Source organism: Rana temporaria, chromosome 4 (assembly GCF_905171775.1).
Source record: "Rana temporaria chromosome 4, aRanTem1.1, whole genome shotgun sequence".
In the NCBI taxonomy this organism is placed as follows: Eukaryota; Metazoa; Chordata; class Amphibia; order Anura; family Ranidae; genus Rana; species Rana temporaria.
In genome coordinates, this window is record NC_053492.1 from 241284910 (window position 1) to 241308156 (window position 23247).

The 23247-nt window shown below is 42.5% G+C and overlaps 1 protein-coding gene across 1 annotated transcript; it reads right to left on the reverse strand.

The window, feature by feature from the left end:
* Positions 1–572: 572 nt before the first annotated feature.
* AKIRIN2 (akirin 2) lies at positions 573–23008 on the reverse strand. The gene is made up of 5 exons (XM_040350083.1): positions 22422–23008; positions 10395–10538; positions 7094–7243; positions 4103–4174; positions 573–1270 (listed from the first exon to the last, which is right to left on the reverse strand). The coding sequence occupies exons 1-5, from the start codon at positions 22594–22596 to the stop codon at positions 1260–1262; spliced, it is 552 nt and encodes a 183-aa protein (XP_040206017.1). The 5' UTR covers positions 22597–23008; the 3' UTR covers positions 573–1259.
* Between the last annotated feature and the right edge of the window lie 239 nt (positions 23009–23247).

The window sequence follows — 23247 nt, forward strand, 5'->3', positions numbered from 1 at the left end:
TTTCTTTTCAAGCTTTCTATGGCCCAATCCTAGAAAAGGACCTCTGTTTATATAGATGAAAGGTATCCTGGATTATGCTTAAAGGGTCACTAAAGGAATTTTTTTTTTTTACTGAAATTACTGTTTACAGGGTATAGAGACATAAAAGTTAACCGATTCCTTTTAAAAATGATTAAAAGTAGATAAAAATCAATCATATAATGTGCCTCTAGTTTCACTTTTAAACTGGCTTCATGTTTATGTGAAGTAAAGAGACACACAGAACTAAAACAAACAAATTATGACTTTAGTCAGATGTAACACTCTCCTTGTGTTAATTTAGAACAGTGAGATGTTTAGCCCAGTTTACTCTCCTCAAGAGGTGGGTAAATGGCATATGGTTTTTCGTGACTTCAGCTTACTGGACGTAAATGAATTGTGCCTTTAAGTTTTTTCTTGTTCTAGTAATTGAGATGCGTTTTTATTGGTTTGTTAGCCTGGGCCAGGGTTCTGGCTGTTGTAGCAATTGAGTAGTCCTGTCTCCATCATTGAATTTTCAATTAAAAATGATTGAAAGTAAAATACATCTGAAAAAAAGGGCGCTTTTCTTTTTTTATTTATTTTTTTCAACTAAATTCCAGTACTACAAGGCAGTTAAACAATGATAGACGGGAAAAAATTGCATCAAACATTTGTTAAAGAATGATAGAATAAATAAAAACTAACAAAACAAATCATAAATCCATCTTTACCATCTCCCGCAAAGTTCTTTAAAATAGACATGCCCTTTTTATTGTATTCTCTTGGTCAAATATGTTGAATGTAACTTGGAAATTGTCCCATGAATGATGTCACCATATTGGTGATTGATACTGCTTTGTAGTGCACTGTTAAAACCTTCCTGAAAATCCATAAAAAAAAATAAAAAAAATTGCTATTTTCACTTATTTACACAACTAGCATAGGGCATGTTCTTGAACACCAGCTTTAAACCAAAAAAAAAATAAAAAATATTAAAATTAACAAAAGAAGCCAGATTTTAATAATACAGCAAATGAGGCCACTGGTATATCAATACAGGTAGCTTAGATCCACATCCAGGTGGCACTGACATCAGGGAACACTCCAAAACCAGTTGCTGCATAAGAGTGGTTGCCACTGACAAAAGCTTGAAATAAGCCGTGTTCACAGGGGAGGGGATTATGGCATTGCCGCAGTTCTTAACTAGGACATCTTGCAGCAATAAAAAAGGAGCACAGCCAAGGAAGGCATAGAGCAATTCATGAGACATCTGTGGGTAAAAAATATAGTTGCAGTTAGAAAAAAGAATTATTCACAAATCACCTTACAGATTAGTAACAAATCTATGGCAACATTATGTTTCTTAGTACAGGACAAACCTGCTGTTATTATAGTCAAACCAACCTCTCACCAATGTTTTTAAAACACGATTCATATTACAACGGAGCATAACGGAGCATAACAGTGCTTTCTCTGCAGGAATGTAATGACTTCATTGGTATTCAAAAATTATTATTGATCTCTGTGTACTTTGTATTTTTTACCAAACATTAAACAGACCCAAGATTCACAATCTGTCTGGCATTTGTTAACAATACAATGAGTACAGAGAAACCTTTCCCTGTAGCAATCAATACATCACTATTTTGATGGTTGCATCTGCCAAGTGGTAACCCAGGAATATGGAAACCAAGGGATTAACAGTTCCAAGAATGTAACAGTGGTTGGACAAGGAATGGCTGCCAGCCAAAAAAAAGTCTGGTGTACAAACTCTCTTTGTAAAGCTCAGCTGATCTATTAAACTGTAGCAAACAGCAAGTAGTCATTTGTATATAGTGCAACCAGAAACATATACCTTGTGCTTAAACCCTTCCCTAGGAGTGTACACACGCAGCCTCACAGGTTCCAAGGCTGCATTCACACCTGAGCGTTTCAAAGTTGCACGTTTTTGCCATAAACTTCAAGCTCACTGTTTCTAACAGCATGTCAAACAAGTCCTGCACTCTTAACCCCCAAGCGCTGCACACTGATAATGCTCCTCCCGCTGATCATACCAACAAGCCGCTGCTTAACGCGGTGTGCCGACAGCTTTCCTCCATAGATAGAGCACTGTTCTTGCCTTGCTACTGCCCTGATCCTGCGACATACCAAGGCAGGCTGCATGATTGGCACTGGTGAGGCACAGGCAGTCTGCATTTGATGGACACTGGTGAGGCTGCATTGATCCCCTGTACCACGTCTGCAGTCTGACCATCTCCTGTATCATATCTGCTAGAGGTGCACCGCATGGACATTTTGTTATATAAAAATGTATATGTTTTAAATATAAAAATACATTTTTATTTAAAATATTTTTTTTTAAACGGTCATTTTCGGTATCGGTTTTCAGCCTAGTGCATGCTTCATTTTCGGTATCGGCACTTAAAAACACCCCTAATTTACACAGGTTTGCACAACTTCTACGGCATGAAAACAGACAAGTGTAAACCAACAATTTAGAAACTCATTACAACTGAATGAAATGACAGGATCAGGCATTTCCTATTTCAAGTTACTGCAGAAAGTTTGTGAGAACATCTCTTCTTCAGACCTCACTGTGTAATATGAAGATTTCCCACCACTGCCACCTAAATAAAAAGGGTCCACATCCATCTGTAGCTTACTGTGAGGATTTAATCCAATTGGTTTCTTGTTTCAAGCAGAATTGGGCAGGGTCTGATCACCAAGCATTTTTCCTGCCATCCGTTACAATGAAGGGGGATCTCTCTGCCTCAGCCAACCGGGTAAGTCAACACTTAGCTGCAAGCCAACGTCTAAGTTTGTAATCACATGAAAGGCCTAGTTCACACCACGATCACTGTCAAACTGGGAGCAACAGCTGTGCCTGTGCAGCCGCTGCATCCCAACTGACATGAATTGGAAAACACCCCTGGCATGGTTAAACACAGCCCTTGCTTGCATGGGTGTACACTTGACCTGTGTGAACGAGGCCTTTAGACTGAGCAGATGACAGACTTGTGACTCGTGTGTCGCTAGATAACAGAAGATGATCTGGGATTTCCAGGTATAAATAATTTGATAAGAAAAACACCAAATATACACTTTACAATTCTTAAGGATCTGAAGTTGGTTACAAAAAAATGATTTGTGTGCTGGATGAACATTCACAGCCTGGAGAGAAACTATAGGAAGGGACAAGCCTGGCATTGTGTGCAAAACAAGTCAAGATCAATAAATGTTGAATAATTTAAGAATGTGAACACATCTATGGAAAGCAGGCCAGTTTACTTGACACAATTCTGAATTGCAGCTGTATTACTATGGCATAATATTCTAAAACAAGTCATGAAGAGGACTATTGCAGAATAACAATGTATTCTGAGTCGGCAGTAACTATGAACGACATATATTCTAAATATATATGTGCTTGGCCTAGAAGAAATTGTGAACAAACATTCGTTGCAGCTGCTGTACACAGGTGCTATTCACTTGGTAAATCAAAAGCATATTACAGCACTTGCAATAGTGCAAAACAATCAAATAATAAAAAATGATTAATAAGTGAATGTCCATATATTAGTCACAGATGTGCTCCAGTCCATAAAAGTGCTTTAAAATTCGATACGTGCCACACCCCCTCCGGTGTCCCCACTCACCAGATGGAATGGACCCCTAGCTTTTTAGTTTAGGGGTCGTGCAAGCTTAGAATGTTGGCCAGGGATGACACGTTCACATCAGTTTGCAAAGATATCACATGATCATGGTAGTCATATGTGGATGATCATGTGAGATCTTCTTTGCAAACTGATATGATCCTGCCATCCCTGACCAACATTCTGAGCCTGAACGACCCCTAAACTGAAAAGCTAGGGGTCCATTCCATCCGGTGAGTGGGGACACAGGAGGGGGTGTGGCGCACCTCGAATTTTGGGAGCACTTTATGGACTGGAGCACATTGTTCATTAATATATGGACATTCACTTATTTAGATTGTTCTGCACTATTGCAAGCATTGTAGTATTTGTTTTTGGTTGTATAAACATAGAAAAGGAAAGGAAAAAAAAAAAAAGGGATCACACAAGAGTCAAGAAAATATACTTACAGCTAGCAGGCTGTTCTCCATATCGTCGCATAATCTGATCATGAGTGAACTTCACAAATGCGTCATATTGCTCTTTAGGAGATATAAAAAAATAAAATAAATTAATTTTCCTCCAAGGTACATTTTGATGTGCATTTCAAAATGGACATGTTATATAAGCCATCTTACAGCAAGCAAGTTCACCAAATGTTGTAGAAAACCAAAAATAATCAGATGTGTATTTTATCTGCACGATACTGCTGCAAAGTATTTTACTATCTGTGCACTCTTTCAAATGCATACAATTTGTGCCTTTATAAATCTACCCCAGTGTCTTCTAGTCAGTATTTTCCAGTGAGGAAAAATAAAAAATACCCTTAAAGTGGAGGTTCACCCAAAAACGAAATTTTTAACATTAGATTGATGCTCATTTTGTGAAGGGGAATCAGGTGTTTTTTTTACAATCGAAGCAGTACTTACCGTTTTGGAAATCTTCTCCGCCGCTTCCGGGTATGGGCTGCGGGACTGGGCGTTCCTATTTGATTGACAGGCTTCCGACGTCGCATCCATCGCGTCACGATTTTCCGAAAGTAGCCGAACGTCGGTGCGCAGGCGCATCGGCTACTCGTGACGCGATGTATGCGACCGTCGGAAGCCTGTCAATCAAATAGGAACGCCCAGTACCGAAGACCATACCCGGAAGCGGCGGATAAGATCCATCTCTAAAACAGTAAGTACTGCTTCCAATTAAAAAAAAACACACCCGATTTCCCTTCACAAAATGAGCCTCAATCTAATGTTAAAAATTGTTTTTCGGGTGAACTCCCGCTTTAAGTAAAAGTTAAATTGCTGAATGGCTAGTAAAAAAAAAAAAAAAAAAAAGAAGTAGAAGGCTGGCAAAATCTTTGTAAACCTATATTTTATATATTATAGACACACACACACACACACACACACACACACACACACACACACAAAAAAATCCAGAATCCCTTTGAGGATAAAAACTAAAGTCAGCCATACATGGATCAAAATTCTGCCATTTCAGCAGGGATTAGCCAAATTTCAATCCATGATCTGTACATCCAGCCTGCCGAGTTTCCATGATCAATCAATGCCACCAACTATAATTAGTGGCATTGATCATTGTAATTTGATGGGGGGGGGGGCCCCGCCATCAGAACACAATAGCACAGTGGAGTCAATTCCGACATGTTTTTAATTTTTGACCTGGGTGTCCCTTTCCTCCAATCAATTGTAAAAAAGCTGCAACTGCAGGTCTCCATGTGCTTCTTTCTGCTCCTAACAGATGCAAAATGATTTTATCACAACTGTGCGCTTTTGAAGGAATGTAGGGAAGAGATCGCTGCAGATAAACAAGTAAAACCCATTTAGGAGGATTTAATCTCTCTATCATGGAGGCATGACAAAGGGTTTACAACCACTTTACTACAAAAAGAAGATGTCTCCAAAAGATAAAAATTTCATTTGGGTACAGTGCAATACCAAAGTGTGAGCACTGAAATCTGAATATTGGCCTATACAGGGTAATGGCACCAAGAAAGGCAACCTTATGGCAAGAAGAGGGAGGGAAATATCCCAGAATAGGTTCAAAGTGCAGCCTTTGAAGAACTGACAACAGGTTGAGGTCCTGCAGAGTCAATGGATATAGTATAAGTGGTACTAAATGAGCCACCCCCTGGGGTGCCACAACCGAAAGCAGAATACAGCTCTATCTGTATAGCACCCTGCTAGTTACCTTAACTGCCTGCCAAGGTGGGCCCTTTTTGCAGGATCCTGTGCTTGTAGCAGCTTACAAGCAACCTCCGTTTTCTCTGGGGTTCAGAATCCATATTTTGGCCACCTATCCTGCTTTGTACATTTAAACTTTTCAAAAATTAACAATTTTATGGATGGGCTTGCTGGCTGGCACCTTGCTGTCGGTGGCTGCTGTTGTGTCGAGGGAGGCCTGTCAGATTTAGATAGTTAAGCCCGGTGGGCTTCTGGACCCCAAAAAGATGGCCACAGCCTGCAGAGACCATTACCAATTTTGCAGAAAATGTTTATGGTGGACAAAAATTATATATATATATATATATATATATATATATATATATATATATATATATATATATATATATATATATATATATATATATATATATATATATATATATATATATATATATTAGAGCTGCACGATTCTGGCTAAAATGAGAATTGCAATTTTTTTGCTTAGAAGATAGATCACGATTCTCACGATTCTTGCAGGGTAACATCATCTTTCACATAAAAAAAAAAAAAAAAAAACAAAAAAAAAAAAAAATGGACTAACTTCACCGTTTTGTTTTTATTATTCATTGAAGTGGGCAAATGCAGTGTGACATAAAATATTGCAGCAATTGCCATTTTATTCCCTAGAGTCTTTGCTAAAATGTATATAATGTTTGGCGGTTCCAAGTAATTTTCTAGCAAATAATATTGCTTTTTAACTTAAGAAACAAGTGTTGGACTTTAAGTGGTTAAGTTTACTGCATTTACACACAGAAGTTTGATCCAAGAAGGAAGTTAGTTACAATGTTTCATTTTGTTTACAAACTTGGCAGACTGCCCAGATTTTTTCTTTACACACAGAAGTGTATCCCTTTGATCTAAGAAGGAAGGTTAGTTACAATGTTTCCTGTTAAAAACTTGGCAGACTGCCCAGATATTTTCTTTTGATAGCTGAAAGTCTTTCCACTTGTTATATGAAAGAATCAGCAAACTCTGCATTGGAGATCGTCAGGGGGGTTGAATCGAGATCACAATTTTTTTTAACGATTAATTGTGCAGCTCTAATATATATTACACACACACACACACACACACACACACGAGATGGGCTATGCTGAGTTGTCTGTGTCCAATCACATGGAGGTGGAGCATAACATATACAAAAAAATTCTAACAATGATAAACATTGATGTAAATAGATCACAGAAGTGTCTAAAACCTAAAAGAAAAATATCATACCCGCCAGTTTTGTGGTCAATATTTCTTCATATTCTTCACGAACTTTATCTTCCCTTTCTTTAAGAAGACGTTCACAAATCATTCCAACTTGTCTTAGAGTAAACAAAGGCTGTTCTTTACGCAGCTGTGACGATGATGATGTGGATGTGCCTACAAGACATTTTAATATTGTAAGTTTGAATTTTTTTTCTAAAACCAATAAAAAAAAAAAAAAAAGTATGTTGCAACAGACACCGAAACATATCAACGTTTTAAAAACTATTCCAACAGTATATGTTACATGCATAAAAAGAAATGGCAAAATCCAACAAGTTAAAAGATACAGCACAGTTGGGAGCCATTCACACTATGGCATCACAGTAACACTTTAGCACAATGCATGTGCACTGATGCAATGCACTGCCCTTAAAAATGACCTTGCCGTCTGACATTCATCATTTTGGCAGCGCACTGCAACAAATCTGTCAGCAATGCGCTGGGATGACACTCAAAATTAATCACACCAACGCATGTAGGGTCCATGCACACTAGGGGGCTGAAAAAAAAAAAAAATGGCAGAACCTCCGACAGAAAAAGCTATATACGGTCAGTGTGTGTGCGCGCAAGTGTAATATATATATATATATATATATATATATATATATATATATATATATATATATATATATATATATATATATATATATATATATATATATATATATATATATATATATATATATATAAAAAATCACCTGGGGTCAGATTTGTCTGCCTCAATGTTGCAGTCCTGCTAAAAATTGCAGATTGCCACCATTACCAGTAAAAACAAAAAAGTCCATAAACCTAGCCCCTATTTTGTGCACATCAATATAAGCTTACTGCAATTTTTTTTTAACCAAACATATAGCAGAATACATATTGGCCTAAACTGATGAATACTTTTTTTTTAGTATGCATTATAGCATAATGTAATTTTTTTTTCTAAATTGTTGGTCTGTTTATAGCACAAAAAATAACCGCAGAGGTGATCGAATACCACCAAAAGAAAGCTCTATTTGTGGGGGGAAAAAAGAAGAACGTCAATTTTGTTTGGGTGCAGCGTCACACGACCGCGCAATTGTCAGTTAAAGTGACGCAGTGCCATATTTCCTGTTAAGGGGGTAAATCCTTCCGGGGGTGAAGTGATTAATTTGTAGGTGTTAAAGAAGACTTAAACCCTCTTTAAAAAATCCTGCAAGAGAAAGGCATAATGAGCTAGTATGCATAGCGTACTAGCTCATTATGAATTACTTATCTGAAATCGAAGCCCCCGAAGCGGTCCTCGATCACATCCTCCACTGCGCTATCCCAGTGGACATACAATCTTCTGGGACCTGTCACTTGTCCCAATAGATTGCCGACAGGGAGAGGCGGCCCGCGGGTGGAAGTGGGACAGGAAGTGCCACTCGAAGCACCTCGCCCCAAAAAAATGACATGCCAAATGTGGCATGTAAGGCGGCGAGGAGTGCTTAAAGTGGAAGTTCCACTTTTGGGTGGAACTCTGCTTTAAGAGAGGTGACAGATAAAAAGGGAAGCAACATAATTACAAGCTGTGACATAATTACAAGGTTGTGAAGTAATACAAAGATCATAGGTTATTTTGGCTGATCATCAGAATGCAAACATATTTGTTGAAACTCCATAAGTGGAGTTCCTGACCCCCCCCCCCCCCCCCAGTTTTGACAGGTACCTGCTCCCACTTTCGCTCGGGCCGCCTAGGCAACAGGTCCCAGAAGATTGCCCGGCCATTCAAGACATGCAGTGCGACTTGAGTCTGCACAGTGTACACCCGGCTGCGACAGCTTGTGCCCACACTACTGATGCCACGGAGAGAACCGAGGCTTCAGGCGGCTGCATCGCTGGATCACGGGACAGGAGAGTGCGTTTATTAAAAGTCAGTGGCTACACTTCTTTAGCGGCTGACTTAATATACACAGAAACAGTTGGAACTCTGCTTTGACCACTTAATCCCCCGAAGGATTTGCACCCTTAATGACCGGGCCATTTTTGCGATACGGCACCACATCACTTTAACAATTGTGCGACGCTGTACCCAAACAAAAATTGCTGTCCCTTTTTACCCACAAATAGAGCTCGCTTTTTGTGGCATTTGATCACCTCTACGATTTAGTTTTTGCACTATAAAACAAGAAAAGACCACCAATTTTGCTATAATACATATCCCAAAAAAAATTAAAATACACAAGTTTATTAATCAGTTTAGCCGATATCCATTCTACATATTTTTGGTAAAATAAAATCGCAATAGGCGTATATCGATTGGTTTGCACAAAAGTTATGTCTACAAACTAACTAACGATCTGCGATTTTTAGCAGGACTGCGACATTGCATTAGACAAATCTGACCCCAAATGACATTCTTTGGGGACCAGAGACAGTACTACATTGAACAGTACTACAAAAATGCACTGATCAACGTAAAAACATCACTGGCAGGGAAGGGGTTAAGCGTGTTCCCCCAGCGTGTTCCAACTGTAGGGTGGGGGTTGGCTTACTGGAACATGACAGATCATTGTTCCTCATCACTGGGAACAGTAGACCTCATTTCATCTGTCAGAATGGGGAAATCGCCTTGTTTACATAGGCAGTTAGTTCCCCATTCTGCCTCTTCTCACTGCGATCACGGGTCGCCAGTGGACATAAGTTTCTACTTAAGACAATTAAAACGTCGGACGATCTGATGTCCGATTTTCGGATCGTGTGTACGGCCATTAGCCATAGAGATTATCAGTAAGGTGCTGAGATCAAACCTTCGTATACTAGCCATTTCTATACAAATAAAATCACAGCATCTGGCTGTGCCAAGATGATCAGCAGAGACAGTTGTTTGCCGACCATCAGGATCACAGCCCATCTCAGTTTCATAAGGAGAAACAGAACTGGTCATACGTTTCAAAATGAATGGCAATTCCTCGTTTTCATAAAATCTGATTGCGCCATATGCACAGAAAATCCACCAACACCTCTCAACTATGCAAAAATGCTTGCCATACAGAATTATCAAGTCTATGTGCAAAAACATTTAATTTGCCTTAGCAGCATATGCAATCTACCTAGGCTGCACACAACTACAGAACAATTTTGGAAGTAAATAGGAAGAGAACTAAAAGCAGTATCAGATGCCTAGTAATGTAACTGATCAATAAAAACCATGAAAAACAGTCTGCTGCATGAGTCCTCTAAACAACAACCTCAACATCCATGTCTAGCTGTCACCAGGAAAACAAATACAATAGAGCATATGACATCAGTCACTTACCAGGTAAAGTAGGCCCAGAAGGCAGGAACGTGTGTGGTTGGCCTTCACTGGAACAGCAAGGTTCTGTTTGCTGAAAGCTGCTTTCCAAATGTCTTCTCTTTTGCATGCGTTTATACTCTTGTTTGATGTTGTAAAGGATTTGTTCTGTAAATAGGATACACAAGCCAATTAAACATCAACCCATCTCAGATCACTAAAGCCAGGTTTAAAAATTGTATAGTTTTATTCAGAGAATTGGTAGGATTAAATCAGTAAAAAAAAAAACAAAAAAAAAAAACTAGAAATTCAGGGAAGCCATGCAAGGTCCAGACATTTATGTCAAACATGAAACATTAATGTGTATTTAAACCCAGAATTCTGCAGCTCAGTCCTTAAAGCAGAGCTCCACCCTAAAGTGGGACTTCGGGTCATCGGAACCCTCCCCCCTCTGGTGTCACATTTGACACCTTTCAGGGGGAGGGGGATGCAGATCTTTGACAGGTATTTGCACCACTTCCGGGAGTCCTCACTGCGGGGATTCTGCGGGTAGTGCGTCACTTCCCGCCTGTTGTGTTCTGGGAAACACTCGGCTCCCAGAACACAGCGGAGACCAGTGAGGACAGCGCTGCGCGACTCACGCTGTAGGGAATCGGGCAGTGAAGCCGGAGCGCTTCACTTCCTGATTCCCTCACCGAGGATGGCGGTGGGGGCAGCAGAGTGACAAGTGATCGCTCGTCCTCTGCTGCTGACGTCGCTGGACTCCAAGACAGGCGAGTGTCCGAATGTTAAATTATGTCAGCAGCTGCAGTATTTGTAGCTGCTGACTTTTAATATTTTTTTCTGGCAGACATCCGCTTTAAAGCGTTTGTTACCCCCAACATTTCTGATGTGTGCCTGCTGTACCATGTACTTCTATGAGAAAGGCTCACGTTCTGCGTTTTACTGCCTTTGTACAAAATCGCTGATGTTCATGCCCATCCCCTTGCTTTCCTAAAAGTGACCACACTAAGCAGGAGAGCACATCATGGCGAGTTCTCTAGCTATGCTGGGAAGTCGGCCTGCTCCCCTCCAATGATCAGACTTGTCCTGACACCCCCACTGCACTGCTATTCACTGGCAAGCCCAGGGTAATGCTGCTTCTCCTCCCCCCAGCTCTTACGCAGCCAACAGAAAGAATGAGATTACCGGTACTATAATAAAAAAGGGGTAGGGTATTAATACATTTTTGTTTTATAAATGTATACAAAAAATGTTTTGCCTTTCATTTCTATTTTAAATCGAATGGGTTGTTTAAACAAGGTGATCATTTACAATCACTTTAAATGTGGGACTGTATTTGTTTTCCCCCTTACCTTTTTAACCAGGTAATGCTGCAACATTGCACATCTTGTCCTAGTGTGACACTCAATGTATGGAGGGGCAGCACTGTCACCCTAGACTGCTCTCCTGATTTTGACCCCACTACAAAGAGGAAGGGATGTTTTTATAATTTACATAGGATGGATGGATGGAGAAAACTGATATTTGACACATCAGTTTAATGTACGGAATGTTACAAAAGGCACTGGAATTCTTAAAGCTCCGCCGAAAAAAATAAAAAAATTCAGCAGCTACAAATACTGCAGCTGCTGACTTTATAGACAGGACGCCGGCGATGTCAGCACCCGAAGCCGATCTGTCCCTCAGCTTGAGGCACCGCCATCTTCGGTAAGAGAATCACCCTGCGGCTTTACTTCCTGGTTTTCTACTACACATGCGTGAGTCGCACTGTGCGATCCCACTGGGCCCTGCTGTCTTCTGGGACCTTTGTGTCTCCCAGAAGACAGCGGGGGGGGGGGGGGACCAACATGGCGTAAAGTCGCCACGGATACTGTGGCAATCTATGCCCAGAAGTAGGAGCAAATACCTGGATTAAAGCTGTAGTAAACCCTCTGGTAACATCCAAACTATTTACATATTCTTAACCACTTCAATACAGGGCTTTAAAACCCACCTCCATACCGGGCCTATTCTGGCACTTCTCTCCTACATGTACAAATCATCATTCTTTTGCTAGAAAATTACGCAGAACCCCCAAACATATATGTTTTTTTAGCAGACATCCTAGAGAATAAAATGGCGGTCATTTCAATGTTTTATCTTGCATGGTATTTGCGCAATCATTTTTCAAACGCCTTTTTTTTTGAAAAAAAAAAAAATACAGTAAAGTTATTCCAATTTTTTTGTAAAATATGAAAGATGATGTTACACCGAGTAAATAGATACCCAACATGTCACGCTTTAAAATTGCACACACTCATGGAATGGCGCCAAAGTTCGGTACTTAAAAATCTCCATAGGCAACGCGTTGAAATTTTTTACAGGTTACCAGTTTATATTTACAGAGGAGATCTAGTGCTGGAATTGTTGCTGGCACTCTAACGCACGCGGCAATACCTCACATATGTGGTTTAAACTGCGTTCACATGTCGACGTGTGCGTTCGCTTCTGTGCGCGAGCTACCGGGGCGTTTAAAACTTTTTTTTATTGTTTTATTATTTTTTTACTTATTTATTTTTTTTCCCATCATTTTTATTCCTATTACAAGAAATTTAAACATCCCTTGTAATAGGAAATGTGTGCGACAGGTCCTCTTTATGGAGAGATGCGGGGTCAATAAGACCCCACATCTCTCCTCCAGGCTGGAAAGCATGAGATCGGTGAAAAAAAATTTCACCGATCTCATGATCAGTGTTGCTCACTAGCCGCAATCGCGGCTTTGTTTACTTACGGGTACCCGGGCGTGACGTCATCGCATCGCGCCTGGGCCTCCGACGGTCATAGAGATGACTGGTGACCATCTGGTTACCAGTCATCTCTATGCTTCCTGCCTGCGCCGGACGATTCCTTCTCCGGGCCCCCGATGGCACGGGAGAGCCCGGAGAAGCACCGGATGGCGGCGGGAGGGGGAGTTGTCCCCTCCCCCTGCCTATAAGAACGATCAAGCGATGGAACCGCCGCTATGATTGTTATTATGGTGCGCAGGATCGCCGGCTGAAGACATGGATATCTGAATGATGCCTCTAGCTGCAGGCATCATTCAGATATCCCCCCGCAAAGCCCAGGACGTCATATGACATCCACCCAGGATGGGAGATCCCATCTGTGGACGTCATGACGATGGGCCGGTATTGATGTGGTTAAAGACCTTGTATTTCTACATCGATTGATCCCTACATAATATATAACATTACTAGTCTTACTGTATTAATCGTTGATTTTGTGAAATGTAATTTCTGTAGTAAGCCCCTGCCATCTCTGATGTGGTCTTCCGCGTCTTTCACAGAGAGAATTTCCGCCCACAGTTCCTTCCTGTTTCAGAAATCCTGCGTGTGTGCACACTGCGGTCACAATATTCAAGCCTATGTCACGTGATGACCATCATGCTCTAGGTGAGAAATGTGGCCGAAGCATCGCGGGACGTCGGGGCTGATGTCTGCATGAGGAAATGCCACAGCCCCGACAAAGAATTTGTCCGGCAGAGGCTCAACTTGCCGGATTGAACGGGGATCTGGCGCATGCGCGGTACACATCCCCACTCGAGAATGTAGCAATAACTAAAGAAGTATACAGGTAAAAAAAAAAAAAAAAAAAAAAAAAAAAAGGCTACTTGCAAACTATTTAAAATAACGACATGGACTAATATAAAGTGACATTTTTGACTATACAACCGCTTTAAACAGGTACCTGCTCCCTCCTCTCCCCCTGAAAAGTGCCAAATATGACACCGAAGGGGGGGGGATCCAGAAAGCGGAAGTTCCATTTTTGTGTTGAACTCTGCTTTAAGTTATTTTTCTGTGCTCGCTGCATTCCTTTTCTATAATTGTTCTGGATTTAGCTGCAATTTAAATGCCATAATGTGCCCAACAGCTAAAGTAAACCTATTTTTCAAGTACCTCCACATTACAATTTATGTGCCCCAGATCAATTAAATTATGGGCACTAAGGCCCCTTGTACACGAGAAGCACAAACACATGTAAACTCAAGTTTTCAAAGGCAAAAAACGGCGTTTAAAACGCCCGTTTTTGCCACGAATTTCGCTGCGTTTTCAGCTATCAGGTTCATAACAAAGACATTGTAGACCCTCCCAAAGCTTTGAAACGCAAAAACGGTTGCGTCTGAACTCAAAATTTTGCATCTGAAAAAACAAGCCTAAACCCAACTGCTTTAAAACGCAAAAAAACGTGAATGTGTGCATGGACACATAGGATAACATTAAATGTGTTCAGGGGCAGTTGAAAAAAATGCCCAAATGCCTCTGAACTCGAGTTTACCAGCGTCTCGTGTGCATGGGGCCTAAACTTCTAAATGGTGTTTGATTCAGAGTTGTGTATCCAATGAGCTGATAAAGAAGCTGGTGGGTATATATTGGAGCACTTCTATGCTAGGAGGCTGACATTTGCACATACTGAAGCCCTGAATTGCTTACTAGCTCTCGGGTCCTCAAAGATAACAGATACCGTATATACGCCGAGTTTTTCAGCACATTTTTTTGTGCTGAAAATGCCCCTCGGCTTATACTCGAGTCACCTTTTTGTGCCTGATGTCCTGGACTTTGTGGACCCGGTACCAGCCTGCCGTAGGTCCCCTGGAATCCAAACCTGGCACACATGTAGCCCCACCTTCCTCTACAAGTGTTTTCCGGGGACCTACGGCCAGGGAGCACCAAATTTTTTTTAATGCCGGGCACCCCTTCCATAGACTCCCATGTTAAACTGTAATTTCTCTGGTGATTTTGTGGACCCGGTACTGGCTGGTCGTAGGTCCTCTGGACCCGAAACTTGGCACACATGTAGTCCCACCTCTCTACAAGTGTACAAAGTTTGTTGTCTGGAGGACCTATGGCTGGGAGCACCGATTTTTTTTAAAGCTGGGCACCCCTTTTATAGACTCCTATGTTAAACGTCTAGGCATGGGCACAGTGAGGCATGCAGATGGACACCCTAGGCTCATACTCAAGTCAATAAGTTTCCCCAGTTCTCGGCTTATACTCGAGTATATACAGTAGGTGAAAATGCATCCTGTTTTCATCCTTTGTACTTTCACAAAACTATACTTTGACCACTTGCAGACCTGCTCACGTCATTTACTGCGGCAGTTTGGCTCTCCTGCGTGAACGGACATACCTGTACGTCAGTCTGTGCAAGGAGGCTAGTTGGCGCGGAATCGTGCTCACTGACTATGTCTGCCGGTGACCCGCGATTGCTTTGTACAGAGGCAGAACAGGTAAACAAGAAAATTTCACGTTCTGCCTAATGACATGTCAGATCCTCTGCTCCTAGTTAGTGTGGTGTGTGTGTTACAGAGAACAGTAAAAGCAGTAGTTTTAACCCGTCCCATTAAAATGTTTGTAATCAGCAAGTAAGGGAAAACTGATAGTACGTGTTAAAATATACTGCTTGCTGCAAACTTTTGATGAAGTAATTTAGCAAGGAATATGTGGACAGAGCTTGCATCTTATACAGATGTATGGAGCTGCAGTCATCAAGTATCTGCAACTAATAAAAAGGACAGGCAGATTTCTCACCTCATCATGGTGATATCCAACAAAGGAAAGCCTTTAGCTAGCATCTTTACCATGTACCAAATACTTATGCTTGCCTTAGTTGCTGCTGAATACATATATACTTAGTAGTGTAATGACTGGCAACCACTTTATCACCATGAAGATCGACATTTGCAGAAAACCGCACTTAAAATTACCCTGAACCTAAAATGGTAGAATGGTTATTTAATGCCTGTAGAACAAAAGCCATTACATTTCTCATTTACTAAACAGCTGATTACATTCCTTACATCCCACAGAGGAGGCAATTACATAGAAGTATTTAAGCAATCACAACATACAAAAAAAAGGGAGTATATGCCACCACACTTACTAGTAAAATACCTGAGCAATATTTTTTTTTTTAACTGAAAATAGAAGCAGGGACATAAACAGGATCAGAGTTCAAACATTTAAATTGAATATTATGTAGTCCTAAAACTGAATTATACTGAGAAATGTCAGTCGCCCAGACACAAAATCCAGCTGTTTATGTTGGTATGCAGCCAAATGTCATATCTGCCCATTGGCAAGCATGACACAGTCTAGCCAGCAGTGCTAATAGCAAAACACCACAGGGCTAGTGATGCCATGACTGCCTGTCACCATTTCCAAAGACTGGCCAGAAAAAGGAAATAAGATTTCCTTAGCAATTATAGTTTCAGAGACACTAAGGTGCCGATTTACAACATTACCAAGTACTAATATTTTTACCAGCCAACATTGGCTGTGTAAAAGGTTCTCATGTAATGATATGGCGGGCAGTCACCCTATGCTGTATAAATGGAACTACACGTCCTACAAAAGACTAAAACCCATCAACCTGCATTAAAAAAGAAACCCACACATTACAGACCACTTTTCACTAGAGATAAGCCTATGAGGCTTACCTGTAACTACCTTGAATATCTCCTAAACCTGCATGTTTAGGAGATACCCCCTGTATCAGCATGTGCCGAAGTCCATGCCAACTGAAGCCACAGCACGTTCGTCCCGTTGCTTCAGCTGATGTGCCGTTACCGGCGGCTCCTGCGCATCGCGTCTCCAGCCAATCACAGAGCCTTAGTTCGCGATACCCGGAAATCACTCCGGGAGTGAGGTCTCTGGGCAGAGCAGTGTGCCAGGACCAGAGCGGGGGCTTCGATGCAATGCAAGTATTTCATAATGAGCCAGTATGCTATGCACACTAGCTCATTATGCCTTTATCTTGCATTTTTGTTTTCTCTAGGGTTTACGACCACTTTAAAGCAGTATTAAAGCAACGCAAGCTTACCAATTCATAGATGTGGTGGCTGCATTTAGGCTTTTATTTTTCAAATGGCGATCTGGCAGGCAAGTCTCGTTTTTCAGAAGAAATCTCTCCTAAAACCGCATCAGTTGACACGATTCTAAAGAAAATAATTAAAGCGGAGGTTCATCCTAAAAAACAACTTTCTACCATGCCATCCAGCATACTAGCGTCAGCTACAGTATGCCTTTATTTTTATTTTTTTTGTCTGTACTCACAGTTTAATAATCCATTAGTTTCGTTTCAGACTCCCGCGGGGAGTAGGCGTTCCTATGAAGAGGGGAACATGATTGACGGCCGGCTATGGCGCGTCACGCTTCCCGAAAATAGCCGGAGTAGGACTCGGCTCTTCACGGTGCTATACGACGCCTGCGCACAGACTAGGAGCTGACTGCACAGGCGCCGTGAAGAGCCAAGTCCTATTTCGGCTATTTTGGGAAGCGTGACGCGCCACAACCGGCCGTCAATCATGTTCCCCTCTTCATAGGAACGCCTACTCCCTTTCTGAAACGAAACTAATGGATTAAACTGAGTACAGCGAAAAAAATAAAAATAAAGGCATATTGTAGCTGACGCTAGTATGCTGGATGGCATATTTTTTTTTTAGGGTGAACACCCGCTTTAAAAACACACAGAGCAGCCCTGATCCTCTTTTTGGCTCCTTCCCCCTGGTAAGTGCCCCCATAGCAAGTCTCTTACTATGGGGGTAGTCAAAGCAGGCTCACTCCTGAGCCATGCTCTGCGTCTCCATTCACACACGCTCCACCCCTGCTCTTCCCTCATTGGCTGTGATCTACAGCAACCAAAGTCAATGGGAGAGGGAGACCCTGCTCTCATGCACATTGCTGGATCAAATTGGGGTTTAAGTATAAGGGGGAGCTGAACCCAGAAGGTTTTTTATTTTACCTTATGGATAGAATGCATTAGGGTAAAAAATCTTCAGATTTTTAACCACTTTAGGAATGTTGAAGCAAACCATTTACCACTGACAGGAGGAGCTTACAATGAACAGCTTTTATTTATTCATGTAAAACCTTTATCCCAAAAGGAAAACAAATGTTGCTGTAACTGCAGTGTGAGCTGGAGTTTGGCTGCAATTTGTTAGTGTGTCTAAATCTGCTAGTACATCGAACACCAACCCCCACCCCCTCGAAGATTGACAATGCTGCCGTCTAAAGATGCCCCTGTGCTCCTTTTTTGGTTTAATACCACTTTAATCCTCTCTAAACCAATATTTTGGGTTTAGGCAGGGGTTAGCTTTTCATCACCAAAGCCTACCCCCCCTTCGTAAAGTGACATTTTAGGCCAGGAAATCACTTAAAACCCCTACATCAGCAATTCTATATTTCAGTAAAAATACACTTAAAAAGGAGAAGTCCAGCCTAAGCTGGTTTGGCTGGGTCACAGGAGCGCAATTCGTTTTGCACTCCTGTGAATCATTTTCAGCAGTGATCTGAAGTCCGCTCTCTTCTGACGTCACACAGATCAGTCTAGGCACCACGTCATCGTGACAATGAAGTCTGGATCCGCCAGGTGCCTGGACCGATACCCGTCTCAGCCTCCCAGCTAGCTGCTGAGAGCCTGAGATGGCTGCTCCCCGCCCCTCAACAGCTCATTGCTCCAATGAGCGTGGAGGAGCAGAGTGGAAAGCTGCTGATTGACAGTCACCACAGGTATTAAAGTCAAGACAGAGTTTGTTCTCAGTATTCCTTGTAGCATACAAAGACATTCATCCATTTTTATTCCCCCCCCATAAAGTTCCACTTTCAAAACACATCAGGAGTATATTCATCCCTATTGTCCCTCTGTACTCTATTGAAACTTATTGGGCATAGACTGTACTCAATCAGCTTCCCCCCCCCCCCAGAGTGGCTGATGCGTGACATGTCTAAACTTTGCAAGTAGTGCTCACGTCCGGGTTCAAGCTACCTACAGGAGATCCAAGAATCACTTTTGGATGTCTCTTTATAACCTTTATATCTCGAAGCAATGTGCCATGCAACACCGCAACAAGAAGTCAGCTCAGCAAGGAGCTGTCCTGATACTGTTGGTCGCATTAAAAGCAACTCACAATCGCATCAGCTGCTGCGTTACAATGCAGTGGTTGGAGTGCATTGCAGTCCAACCTGATCTGGGGCTTGCACCGTCTACATTTTTTTTTGATAAACGTTATTGAAATGTCAGACACGTCAATGTTCAATCGGTCACTGCACAATACGAGTCAGTGAATTGGCTCATGCTGCGAAAGCACTGCACGCAGTACATTTTTAAGCACACACCACCTGAACACCGTGGCTTGAGCTGGTCAGATAAGGAAACAAGGCCTTTTTCTTTTGTGGTGGGACTGCGCTGCAATGACAGCCCAACCGAGACCCACTGCATCTGGTGTGAACATACCATGAAGCTTTAAAGTTCCAATGCTGTGTGAATCGCCATGTACTGCAGCAGGGGTGCATGACAGAGGATGACAACACTTCAGCTCAATAGACTGAAATCTAAAGTGCACCATTCTATAATTCTAACTATGCTGTGCAGGGTCCCGATTGGACAGTTAACAGATGCACTCATCTTACGCCGATTTGGTTCATTTAAAGGGGATAGTATGGTCTGATTGCAATTTGGATGAGGTGACCTTAAAAGGTCACCATATACATTGCAATCAAATGTAGATGTACCAAAAACTATGCAACGAGGACCTACCCTAAAGAGGATCTTCAGTCCACCCCACCAGAAAACTGAAAGCCAGCAGCTACAAATCCTGTAGCTGCTGACTTTTAGCCCTGGTTGACACCAGTGCAGCTTTTAAAGTCATGCTACTTCAGCCTGACTTCATATGTGGCTTGCTGACATCTATGCAACTTCATTCAACAGATGTCAATGCAAGTAGCACTGAAATCGCACCAAAATAGCGCAGGAACCTTTTTAAAAGTCGCTCGAGTTGAGTTTCATTGCAGCAAATAAGGTGCAATTTGTCATGCGACTTTGAACTGGCAAGTCGCCCTGGTGTGAACCAGAGCTTAATAAAAGTACACTTACCTGTCCAGGGATCCAGACATGTCCTCACCTGATTCAGGTCACCCAGTCTTTGGGTTCCTGTCATGTTTACCAAGGGCAGGCAGTGCTGGCTTCCCACTGTGCATGCGCGAGCCGCGTTTCGTGAATGGTCCTGCAACGTGCGTGTGTGTGTGTATATATATATCTATCTCCATCTCAAACTTCTGCTCAGATCGCCTCAGCAATCCAAGCTGAAGTGGGTGCGGATATCTGTCGAAACCAAACACCACCCCCCCCCCCAAAAAAAAAAAATTGCCCTTTTGGATGAAGGTCCACTTCAACTAATCAGGCAGACCCCAATAGGAGAGAGAATAATATATATATATATATATATATATATATATATATATATATATAAATAATGTGTATTAAACAAAAATACAATTGTATTGAATTCATCCGATGAAAGGAAACAATACCTGTAGTTTTTGATGCGTTTGTCTCTTACATAGGCCTGAGACTCCGATAGTGTAAGACAGTGTGTTACCACCCTAGCTACTGAGAAGGCCAATAGTGGCAAGAACCCCAGTTCTACAAAAGATAAAAAGGTGGGGGGGGGGGGGCTGCCATTAGCCCCCATTCACACCTAGGCGTTTTGTCGCCTGTAGTGTGACGCCGCAGCAGCCCTGAGATGCTGGAGGGATGAAAACACATTGCCCTCTATGGAGATGGTTCACATCTCCACGCCGAACGCCTGAAAAAAGTCCCGGACCTTTTTTTCAGGCGGCTTTCGGCATAGGAGATGTGAACCATCTCCATAGAGGGGGTGAGGCTGCATTCACAATCGCGGCGACAAAGCACTGCAATTTGTCGCTGCAATTCGCGGGACAAAACGCCGCGATTTTGTACGCCTAGGTGTGAATGCAGCCTTAGATGGTTAAAGCGGACCTTCAGTAATTTTTTCATCTTTCCGTCTGTTAAATCTTCTGCCCTTGTTGTTTTAACTTTGGATAGTAAAACATTTTTTCCCCTGCCAGTAAATACCTTATACAGCCCACTTCCCGTTTGTCTAGTAGAAAGCCTAGGACATAATGCACAGCCCTCTCTCGTGAGAGTTTAACAGCAAGGGTGAGTAATAAGAGGGCCAATGAAAGCTGAAGATCTGCCTCTATAAATCCAGGAAGTGAACAGGAAGCAGCTTCAGCTGCCCACAGTTAAAATGGCTGCAGCCAGTCTCAGTGGAGGGAGATGTATGCAGCATATTTGGCAGTACAGAATCACAGTATATATAAAATATGCAAAGTGGTTGGAGGGAAGCTTCAGAATGGCAAAGATGTTTTTATAACAAATTCTGTGAGCAGACTGCAGTTCCTCTTTAACACTCACATAAAATAGCCAGCATCTTATACATGCATCTTATACATTCCAGGACCTTTAGCAGTTCTCTTCCCACTGCTAAGGTGGTCTCAGCCTTTAGATTTCTAGATTGACATTACAAAAAATGCAGCAAGAAGGCCCCATTCACACCTAGGCGTTTTTACGCCTGAAGCGCACTGCTCACAAACGCCAGAGGGGAGAATTAACATTATTCCCTATGGTGACTGTTCACACCTGAACGCCTGAACGCCCGTCGCGCGAAGCTCAAACAAGTCCCGGACCTTTTTTTGTCGCGCGAATCGAGCGACAGAGGCGTTTGAGCGTTTTTTTTTCCCCATAGAAAGTAATGGGAAACGCGCGTATTGAGCGTATCGCGCGACAACAGGCGTTTGCTATGGGCGTTTCGTCGCTTTAATCAATAGAACTTGTCGCCCATGCAGAAGATTAAAAAAAATCTACCAACATAGCAACAAGTGATGAAAAGATGATAATTTTTCCTATTGGCTAAAATAAGAAACGCCGAAGTACAAAAACGTCGCACGACGCTGTATGCAAACGCGCAAATAAGCATGAATACGCGCGAAAAAAAACGCCCGAAAAAACGACCGAACGCCCTACGCTCAGGTGTGAATGCAGCCGAAGAGTGAGACTTGGCAGTAGGTGTTTAGAGGAGATCCTGGCTTGGATGGAAGTCCCAGCAGGTGTGAGATTCCAGCATAGGGATGGCCAGCCTTAGCCCCATCGTCCTGGCACTGAGTACAAGGACAGCCCCCCTCCCCCCACCATCAGTAACTGGCTTCTTACCTGCAGTGAGCCTGGAGGACACCTCCCCGAAGGGAGACGGCTCCATACGGAGGTATTTCTGTGGGGAAGGGCCGGAAGGGGAGAGGGGGGCACATCTCCTTCTCTTCGGGGAGGCGGCGGGGCTGTGGAGAGGGTCGAAGTCGATAGTCCTTTTGAGCGTGGCTCCGCAGGCCATGTCCTGAGCTCTAGGTGCTGCCCCGGGGACAACGTTATTACAGCGGAGGTGGTGACGACGACGGCGGCTCTAGTGGGCTCCTCTCCCAGGAATTGCCGGCCTCTGTGCGCTTCCTGCCTCTACCTCTCAGCTAATACCGAGGCCGCCGGCTTCACCACAAAGCCTCTCACACTGCGGGGGTGTCTGAAGAGTTCCGGGCTCCTGTACCGGATAGGATGGCTCTGGATACCCTTTACCGCTCGCTCTAATCCCGTGCCTGGACCAGCAACCACCGTACTCCCTCAGCTTGCAATATGGCGTTAATAACAACGCCACTGATTCATTCTCGCGCAGACACTCACAGGCGGCGCTAGGTGGCTGCTGGGAAATGTAGTCTTCTCCGCCTACTGGGCTGATGCTGGAAGGCGACCAATAGACTACAGGACCGTCATGCATTGCGCCCAGGCCGTTACTTCCGTGTTTGAATTTAAATCCCCACTACTAGTTGTTTTCACATCACTGGGAGGAAGTGGCTGGGTATGCTCGTAGATTTGTGTCATAGATAGTGTAGTGTAAAAGTACAAATAAGGGCAAAACTTGTATTTTTTGTATTTGTTATTTATAAGTTTTAGATAGAGTGGAGAGGGATTCGACCCTCTGCTAGATTTCTAT

Excerpts from the sequence above, each read along its gene's own strand:
- AKIRIN2 (XM_040350083.1), bottom strand. The coding sequence starts at position 22,596 with ATGGCCTGCGGAGCCACGCTCAAAAGGACTATCGACTTCGACCCTCTC. Across the intron at positions 7,244-10,394 it reads TTCTGGGCCTACTTTACCTG|GCACATCCACATCATCATCG; the intron begins GTAAGTGACTGA and ends AATGTCTTGTAG. Across the intron at positions 4,175-7,093 it reads ATTGACCACAAAACTGGCGG|AGCAATATGACGCATTTGTG; the intron begins GTATGATATTTT and ends TATCTCCTAAAG.